At 39.9% G+C, this 10,293-nt stretch overlaps 1 protein-coding gene across 1 annotated transcript; it reads right to left on the bottom strand.

Annotated features, from left to right (window-relative positions):
- Positions 1–5,394: 5,394 nt before the first annotated feature.
- Positions 5,395–7,148, bottom strand: LOC122644157 (protein EARLY RESPONSIVE TO DEHYDRATION 15). Its single transcript, XM_043837773.1, has 2 exons — positions 7,035–7,148; positions 5,395–5,983 (listed from the first exon to the last, which is right to left on the bottom strand). The coding sequence occupies exon 2, from the start codon at positions 5,938–5,940 to the stop codon at positions 5,434–5,436; it is 507 nt and encodes a 168-aa protein (XP_043693708.1). The 5' UTR covers positions 5,941–5,983; positions 7,035–7,148; the 3' UTR covers positions 5,395–5,433.
- Between the last annotated feature and the right edge of the window lie 3,145 nt (positions 7,149–10,293).

Raw genomic sequence — 10,293 nt, forward strand, 5'->3', positions numbered from 1 at the left:
ATGGGAAGATCTTCTGGAACCTGATCTTTCAAAGGAATTTAATGGACTAGGCCCTGGAGAATTTTCAAACTCATTGCAGACTATTCAAGGGGTTTCTTTGTATGTTCTTCACCTGATTGCAGAGTAAGGAAGAATTGTGCTAAAGGTCATTTCTTTGTTAAAGAAGATTATGAATCCTTATCTGATGCTGGGTCTGGAGATGTCTGGATTTTTTGCTGAACAGACATTTCAAGTCAGATAGGAAATGTTACCTTTTTTTTTTTGCTGCTGTATGGAGATGACAGAGCACATATTTCTGCATTGGTATGTTTCTTCTTTCTGGTCCTATCTTGGTGTTGAATGGGGTTCTCCTTGTTTGAAGGTGATTTATACATCCAGGCCAGTGGTGAACCTAGAAGATTTATTCTATAGAGGTGTTTCTTGTGGATTTGGAAGGGACAGAACAACTGAATTGTTGATAAATCAAGAAATTGGTGGGGATTTGGAAAGGACAGAAAAACAGAATTGTTGATAAATCAAGAAATTGGCTTAGGCTGATGCTGATGGTAGGTCTTAAATGACAAATTTGGCTATGTCATTAGGGAGAGAGTTTTCCCCACCTTTTTTCCCCTGTTTTCCCCAAACTTTATAAGTACATGTTATGTAAACTTTGGCTGTTCTTTGTATAGGGCGTGCCCAGTGCACAAAGCTCATGCCACTGAGGGGTCTGGGGAGGGTCATAATGTACGTGGACTTACTCCCACTTTGCGGAGAGGCTGTTTCCCAACTCGAACTCGCGACCGCCAAGTCACAATGGAGCAACCTTAACTTTGGTTATTCTCTGTGTATCTCCTACATATCTTTACATTCTTCCCTCTATTTAAAAATAAAAATAAAAAAATCTTTTCCCTTGCCTATCAGAAGAAGGGGGGGGGGGGGGGGGGAGATTACAGAGTTGGCTTTTATATGCATGTAGGTGGTTTTGTCTTCTTTGAGCTATGGAAATTTAAATCTAAGTTTCAAATTGGAAGCTCTACGCATTCATATTTTGAATTGCATTTGAACAGAATCTTGTGCCATTATTATGGTAGCTCACTATTTTTAATTCCATAAAATTCCATGTGATGAGGTCCATGAATGCAAAAGAGGTATCATGGCCTTTCAATGGCCTCAATTTGGGTATGAGAGACCTGCACCAGCAGTCAACAATCTCACACCCCCTCATTTAGAAAGAATGGTTGACACCACATTAAGCACAATTTATTGAGGATGTCAAGAATAAACCTTTCTGTATTTACTAGGTTTTATTGGATCTGATGGGGAGTGATAGAGTATCAATCATTTCATTAATAGCTAGGCTATTTACAACTCAACTAAGCCTTATCCCAACTAAATAGGGTCAGCTACATGGATCCAGTTTAGCCATTGAACTGTATTTAAAGCCAAATAGCTTGGGTTACGTGCAGGGAAAAAGTCATGCCTAATTGTATCTTGATTAGGATTTGGAGAGATTTGAATAGTTAAAATCCTTCCATATATTTTTTCTGTTTTGTGAGAATGAGAGACTTGGATATCAGTTTTCTCTTTTAATGTTTGCTGTTCATAGTGTATACAATACAGACATATTATGGGGACCTTGGTTTTCATCTTCAATTTTTTTTTCTTCGCTTGTTCAGCTTGTATTTTTTGTTATGCTTGTATCCTTCTTTCTTGGGCCGATTGCATTACCATCTGTTAAAAAAAAATAGCAAATATTTCTAAAAGCAGTCCATTCACTGACCCATAAAGGTTTCTGTCCATCCCAGACATGTCCAAAGAATCTTCCTGTTGTGAAAGATCCAAGCTGGGTTCTTGTGTTGACCCAACTAGAATAGGAGTCAGGTGCATAATTCAAAAACTCAGGTTTCGATCTTGTTTTGGCCTTACTGAAATGCCTGAATTTAGCCGAAACAGTGCATTTTTTTGCTATGAGTTTTGGTTGGCCATTTTGAGGGGCAAACGGCTGGAATGAAAGAAATTTTCGCCGAAACAATGGATATTTGTCTACAATGTAGACATGATCGAATGTCCCAAATAACTGATGACCTAAGTTTTGACCCAATTGGGGACCCAACTGCCCAAGTGCTTGCTGGTTTGAGTGGTTCTCCAAGTGAAAGAGATGCTGCCATATCTGATAGACTTATTTTTCTTCTGTTGACCTTTTCTAAAAACCTGGAAACAAGGAATAGTGAGAGGGGAGGGGGAAAAAGAGTCGTTATGCTCTTTTTATACAACAATCAGCCCCGCAGATCTGTTTAATGAGCATAATGAGGCTGGCCAACAACAAAAGAACTCTTGCATCAACTTGTTGGAACATAGGAACCTTTAGTTTTATGGCAACCATATTCATCGGAAAGCTTTAAATGATTTGGGCATAAAGACATGATTTGCTAGCTAGTTTGGAGGAAAGCCTTGGTTTTGCCAATATAACTAAATAAATAAATAGATGGAGGAAAGCCTAATAACCCGGACAGAGACACGTATTTGGACACTTAATGGGTCAAGAATGTTCAGTGAACTCCTAGTTTCTCTCCTTCTTTGGTTCCTTCCCAAGTTCTTTCCCCTTCAAAGCCTGGATGTGGGCAGTGTCGGTCTTTGTTGTTTCATGCTCTTTGAGGCACTTTTAATTCAAGTAGTAGTACAAGGTGGTGGAGTGGGTGTTTAGTTCCAATTTTCTGGGACCGTGTGGTACCAGAGCCACCTTTCTCATATATGGATGTCATATAATTAATTGTATGCAATTATCATAGTAGGGATGCAATCTTTTTAATGGAATATTCATGATAGAATATGGTTATGGATGGTTATACATGGCCTGTATTATGGTTGTAACAACCTTCCCACATACACATGAGTTGTTACAAGATAGTTATTCATGTAACAACCTTATCATGTACACATGGGTGGTTATGGTTGTTGTAACAACTTTTGTATGATGATTAAATTTTTTGATTTTGTAATTATTATATTTTATTCCATCATAGGATTAAATCCCATTATTTCAGATTAAATAAAAAAAAAATTTTGTACCCTAGGTTCACTACGTATGGACTGCTGCCTCTGCACGCTCGCGGCCTGCACCTAGCGCCCGCACAGTGTGCAGTTGCAGCAGAGCCGCGGCCTCTACCTCACGCTCGTGTGATGTGTGGCTGCGGCAGAGGAAGCTCATCCCTCGAGAATCTTTGTTTTTAGATATGGATACAGGAACAGCGGATCCAGCTGAGGTTGATCCAGCTTACTATCATGAAGAGAGCTACGAGGCTTGGGGTGCTCAGCTTGAAGAAGAGCATGGACCCAACTGTGCCTGTGAGGCGTGTGCTTACGAAGCACAGTAGTTTGGGCTTAGGCCCAAACCTTATGGACTTCACTTTATTGACTTTGTGAAGACTTAACGATGAATGTAATAGATTATATTTGGCACATTATTACTTTTCTTTATATCTTATACTTGATATTTAGTATTTGGAATCTATTGATAATGTGAATATTTGGGGTAAATTTACAATTATGTATATGATATCACTTAGAATTCCTAAATACATGTGATTGTTATTATAATTATCTCCAGCTGTAACTCTGATTAGTTTCATATTCATTGAATGAGAAACTGAATAGTGTACATGACACAACAGAGAGTCGATCCTGTGGTTTGGTGTGGAATACAGGGGTATTCCTATCACATTACCTTTGAGTCAGGGATAGAGGTGTGACTCTCTCTCTCTCTCTCCAGCTATGAATATGATTAGGGTTGCAGAGGCAAAAAAAAGGAGACACAAATAGGAGTGTAAATGAATAGCCAAAAATCGTTTCTGTATCCGTATTCGTATATGTTTAGCACTATCCGAATCTGTCCGAAAGCTAAACGGATGCGGATAAGGATAGGCTATAATTATCCGAAAAGCTATTTTTACGTGTAAAGGGATAAAATATTCATTCCATATCCGTGTCTGTATCCATTTAGCACTATCCGAATCTATCTGATAGCTAATAGGATGCGGATGCGGATGCGGATGCGGATATAGCACTATCTAAGCTAAATCCGATCCGTTTACAACCCTGGACGCAATGATACAGAGGACAAAGCAAGAAACATAGATCTTCAACACTTACCTTCACCGGAGATGGACCTTTTTTCTTGCCGGAGTTTGCAAGAAGATACCTTGGAGCTCAGTGGTTTTGCAGAGTGTCCCCTCCCAACAAACGATCAAAATGGTAGCATTGTCATTCAATTTATGAAGTTTCAGTATAAGAGTAAAATAGTCTTTTCCAAACTATAACTAACACCAGACTAACACCGTCATCTAGAGGAGGTGCAAATATAATAATAAAAAATAAAAGGAAAGACTTTGTAATTAAGATAAAATGATCATTCTACCCCGATTTAGGGAAGATGAGTTGCGGGTTGTTTTTTTAGGTAAGGTCATTTTGGTCATTTTACCCAATCAAAGGACAGAATGGTCCATCAATGTTCAAAAATAGGATCCGTTTTGAGGAGTGCACATAGAATGAGTGAAAGTTCGAGGGGGGCAACGGTGCATTTGGCCATTTTCAGGGGGAGGGCATTTGAAGAAAACCCAAAATAAATCATGTGAAAAGACACCTCTCACATGGATACCGTGAGGGAGTGTTGAGTGGTCGTTGTCACAAAGACTAGGAGAGTACACTTGCCAAGTGGGCGACGACTACTCATTGATTTGATATTCCTTTTAATCCTTTAGTCATTTCTCTCTCAGAATGTCACAGCGGCATACGCATACAAACAAACAAAGGACGACAAAGTAGAATACGAGTAAGGATAGTCTTGCTGATTACTTCAACTGATTCCTTTATTTTATTATGGCCTTCGGGATTGGTCGGGGAAGGAGAAGTTGCAGAGGGAGTGTTGCAACGGAAGAGATTAAAATTCTACATGAGAGGATTTCCTTCGAATTCTTTGAACATCAATGATGAGAGTGAATTGGCTTCGTGTTCCGGCTTCCGGCTTCCGATGAGTTGCAAAGTGGCAGTGGTGCCGACAGCAAAGGGAGAGAAGATTCTGGATTCCAACTCAATTCCACTCTTTCAATACCTGAATCAACTAGATAAATCAATGGCCAACCACGCACTCAATCAAATGGAGAAAATAAGAAAAGGAAACCAACATTATCCCACAGTCGCACAGAACATGAACCACTAAACGCTACCCTTTTTTTTTACTTTTCAATTTCTACATTTTTTTTTTTGGGAGTGTTGTACGGAGGTACAAGAACATGATGATTGGCAAAGAAAACTAAGCCAGAGTTACAACTATCAGACCTTGATCTATCTATACAAAAAACAAAACAAGAGTCCAGAAAGAAAAGGAGACACTATTCAAACTCCTAAAAATCCTTTTGGCAGCGTTCCAAATCCAAATCTTGCCAAGTCTCCAAACCTTCAACGAGGCTGTTGGATGCGGCGAGGGCTGCACTTTGGGCTTAAGCACTGGGGTGCCTTCTCCCTATACTTTGCAGGCTCCACCATATACTTCACTCCTCTTTCCTTAGGAGATTTCAACAATTCAAGGTTCTTCATCAAAGCTTCATTAGCGTCAGACGCCAAGCCATTCCGTGGTCTCCCTTTTGCTATCACAGCTGATTCGTTTGAATCTTCCATAAACCCCACAAACTCCTGCATTTGAAACTCCAAAGTAGGTTCCTCATCAATGCCAAGATCAAATGAGTCTGGAAGCAAATTTGCTATGTCATCATCCTCATCAACGGAGTAGCTGATGAAGCTCTCCTCTTCCTGATGCTGGGATAGCCAATAGTCACGGAACCATGTAGAGGTCTTCACCAACTCCCACCACTCTTGGGAGAAATCCTCTACTTGCCGAAAAGCTGCTGGGATAAACACAGGGGCATATGGGTTTAGAGTTGATGTTCTTCCTGAAACTACTGCCATCGCCTCTACTTGATTACCTTGTCTATTTGCGTTTCAATCAAATCTGTATATTTGACAAACCGGATGTAAAAGCGCTGAGACAGAAAATCGAATTGGGTGACCCAATAAAAAAACAAAAGTAAAACTTTTACATTCTAGCAACTAATTCAAGAAATTCCTAAACGGATCATGTATCTACTGAGAATTTGCAGAGTGATTCAGAAACAATTGGATTCGAACAAAGGGACTACCAGTAACCGAAGGCAAAAATTACTGAATAGCCAAGGTCCCAAAACACTTGCAATTCAAGCACGTAGGGATCGTTTTAGACGGAAACGCCTTCATCTAAGAGGAACCCACACCCGAGGTAGGAAATTTTTATTGCAGGAAAGTAAAACATTCATAGATTTTCGAAAACTGTTCCATATGCAGTCATCTACTAAAATCTCTAAGAATAGATCTAAGAGCGCTCACGGAGAAATCAAAACCCTTCATTCACTGAAAACAACGGAATAAGAGAAAACCAAAATCACATTACAGCGGTGGAACATTAGATCTAGAAGAAGCAAAACCTAAAATAGATCGAACAGGTTTATAAAGAACAATCGTTTCCAAAATCAAAACCAACAGCACTGGTAAAAAAATATATTCCAACATCCAATAATTCTTAAGCCGATGGAGCTTCCACTAAAAGTTCGAATTTTTAAAGCCAAAATCTTCTAAAATCCCAAACTGGAAATAATCACGGATTCAGATCCATCATCACATATCCCTTTAGATTTTTTAGATTTTCAGAACTCGAGCTAACCTAGTTACTCGATAAGCAAGCTAAAAGATTAATTTTTTCCAATTCTCAGGAAACAAAGATTTTCAGTGCGGCTCTCCAAATCCGTTGCTGGAAGGATTAAAAAAGAGAACAATTTTCACCAAAAATAATATTTCAGAACCGAAATCTTCACGGTCTCATGATAGAGACGACGAGGTCTCTCATTACCTAAAAAAATCTTAGATCTCGACCATGAGGTTTCATACGAAGCACAAGATTTCATCGATCAAAACCGCAAAAACTCCAAATCTATAAGTTCATTATAGAAAACAAATCTACTATGTATTACCTTCTCAAAAATATCTCTGCAACTAACTGATCTCCGACCATGAACCAGAATTAGAACTTGTGTAGGATCCTAAATGAGCAACCCGCTTATAAAGGCAGAGAAGGGCATCCCGAACCTATCAGGTTCGGAGATTCCAAACCTGAGATTCGGAAGCACCGGAGCTATTGTTTAGGGTCAGACGGTCTACACTACACTCTACAGCCTGTCTTCAACGTCTAGAAAACCGGTTAGCAGCCGGTCACCCATTCACAACGTCACACATAGGTCGGTGACTAGGACCACTAGGTGCTGTGTATTTATTATATTTTAATCCAAACCGTGTGGGTCCCACAATAAATAAATAAGAAAATGAGAAATCCACTGAATCGTAGATATGGGCATGGGTATTGTTCTTATAAAAAAAAAAGGCATGGGTATTGTTTATAACAACGGTCAGGATTTATCTGATTGAAGTCAATTATTGTACATTATACTCTAAGGGCATGCATGGCCCACCAATCATGCAATGTTTTTCAAATGGTTGATTGGGTCGTTGGGTTAGTAAGGAAACTGTGAAGGAAGATGATCGGGGTTCGTTAGACGCAGGGATACGTTAGACATCTTCTGGCGTGGCATCAGAGTTCGCCATGTGGATGAGTTTTCAAATAGACGGTGTGGATCGAGTTGAAAATTCATATTTTAAAATTAAAATCTCCTAACGTCCATCACATGTGTACCAGACTCATCTTTCCCAATTTGATCTTTGCCGTTCAAATGAGAGTTCGCCCAAGTGATGAGTTCTGCACACTAGAAGATGTCTGGCACGGGACGGACCTTTGCGCCGTATTAGAGCTCGATCTCATGAAGCCGAGGTGTCCTACGAATGTCAATGATCTAGTAGTTATCAACGGATAGGATTTATTCCGTACAGAGAACTCCCTATGCCTCGCTTATTTAATCGTGTCCAACATAAAAAGGAATGAAGACAAACGTATTGGGAGAATAAAAAAGAGTTAAATACGTATACCCCTAAAGTGCATCCAATATTCCTCGTACACTCTTAAGGTTTTGATAAACCCACTTACCATTTCTATTTTACCCCCTTAAAGCCATGTAAGTTCACATTAGGCATTAAATGCTAGAAAATGATCAAACTATCATTTCTTTTATCTTTTCTAAAATTTAAAAAGATTTAATTGTCTTGATCTATTTATTAAAAATTGAAAAGATCAAAATGCCCTCATCTTCCCCAAATCATCTTCTTTTACAATATAGATATCCACCACCACAACCACTGCCACCTACCATTAACACCATCACCACCATGAAACCCCACCTACAACTCGGCCACCGTTATCAAATCCACCGAGTCCTCCTCCCTTGCCTACTCCTCCACTAACAACGCGGATTTGGAGGTCTTAATGCATTTCTAGCTTTGAGAGGACCACTGCGGTTCCATTTCCCTGTTTTGGATTTACAGCGTAGCTCATTATTAATCTTTTCTCTTTTCAAACTTTCCCATTTTGTCTTTCTACCTCACGGTGATACTCTTGCTGATTTTCTAGTTTATTTTTAGGTTTCCTTCTCCACTTTATGGTTCCATCAAGTCAGTTTGTGACTGAGTTGAAAAAGGTTCCAAGCTTGCTGAGATTGGTACATCTCGTTTCTCTGATGATTCATGATCAGACCCTTAGGTCGATTTCTCGGGAAGAGTTGTGTTGCTTCCCTCTTGTAACAAATTCCAAACAGATTACATCTTTTAGGTTTTGGGAGTGTTGATTCAAATCTCTGTGGATTGGGTCCGCAATGGGTTCAGTTGTCTACTTGCCCACCTGTATCGCGCACTCCACTGTTTGACTTCCAGGGTGAGTCGTCCGGCAACTTCTTGCCATATAGACCATTGAAGAAGCTCGTTCACATCCAAGCGAACTCAGTCAACACAGGGCAGAGTCCACCGGCGTCGTCCTCTTCGGAAAGGAAGAACCCACTTGCGGTTATTTTGGATGTCCGTGCGACTATCTGGAGGCAAACTTTGCGTCCCCTTAGGGATTTTGGGTTTGGTAAAAGGAGCATTTGGGAGGGAGCTGTGGGTCTCTTTGTGGTTTCTGGGGCTCTTCTCTTCGCACTGAGTTTGGTTTGGCTGAGGGGTTTCTATATGAGATCTCGATTGAGGAAGTACCAGGCTGTGTTTTAGTTTGCTCATGCTTGTGGCATTTCCATGAGGAACTACCAGGCTGTGTAAAGGAGGAGGAGTTGGAGGTCGTGCTGGAGGTGGGGCTTCACGGTGGTGATGGTGTTAATGGTGGATTGTGGTGGGTATCTATATGGTAAAAGAAGATGATGATTTGAGGAAGATGAGGATATTTTGGTCTTTTCAATTTTTAATAAATAGGTCAGAGCAATTAATTTTTTTTAAATTTTAAAAAAGATAGAAGAAAAGGTCGTTTGATCATTTTTTAGCATTTAATGCCTGGTGTGGACTTATATGGTTTTAAGGGGGTAAAGTAAGGGTGGTACATGGATTTGTCAGAATCTTAGAGAGGTATGAGGAATATTTGGTGCATTTTAGGGGATACGTATATTTAATCCAATAAAAAAAAAAAGCAAATATTCTTTGTATCGGGGAAGTATTCTATGCTTAGACACATGAGGTGGCAAAATGACCCCTACCCCCTAAATGGCAGGCCCATGTGTCTAGGCGCAAGTTGCGCTGCAAAAACATCAACTTAGAAAAAAAAAATGAATTTTAAAATCGTTATTAAATAAGATTCGATTTGGCTCAGCATAAATAAGCATGTAAGTATGTAACCAGTGTTTAACGAACCTAATGATATTTTTCGAAATAGAAGAGTGTTCTGAGAAGGATGGGAGCAATAAGAGAGGGGTTCGAGGAACACGCGGGGTAGGGTGAGATGATAGAGATAGAGACAGGAGTTGAGGTAGCTCAGACCGTCTTTTTCTTAGGAAATTATTAAGTTTTATATTTTTTTAGGTGGTAGGCCCCACGTAGGGGTTAGACAAGGACTAGTGCGGCAAATAGGAACCCACAAAGGTCCAGATAATGGTCCCTCCCACAAAGGAATGAATTGGGTCACACTTTTTACAATTTTACCCTCCGGCGGTTTCGTGCTCTGATCGATATCGGTTAGGAATTGTTTCGGTGTCAGTCGATACCGATAAGTAGGGTTGTAAACGGATTCGATTCGATTCGGATAGTGCTATATTCGCATCCGCATCCAATTAGCTATCGGACGGATTCGGATAGTTCTAAATGGATACG

Source organism: Telopea speciosissima, chromosome 10 (genome assembly GCF_018873765.1).
Source record: "Telopea speciosissima isolate NSW1024214 ecotype Mountain lineage chromosome 10, Tspe_v1, whole genome shotgun sequence".
Taxonomy (NCBI): Eukaryota; Viridiplantae; Streptophyta; class Magnoliopsida; order Proteales; family Proteaceae; genus Telopea; species Telopea speciosissima.

Bases quoted from the DNA above. Each gene is read 5' to 3' on its own strand.
- LOC122644157 (XM_043837773.1), bottom strand. From the start codon at position 5,940: ATGGCAGTAGTTTCAGGAAGAACATCAACTCTAAACCCATATGCCCCT.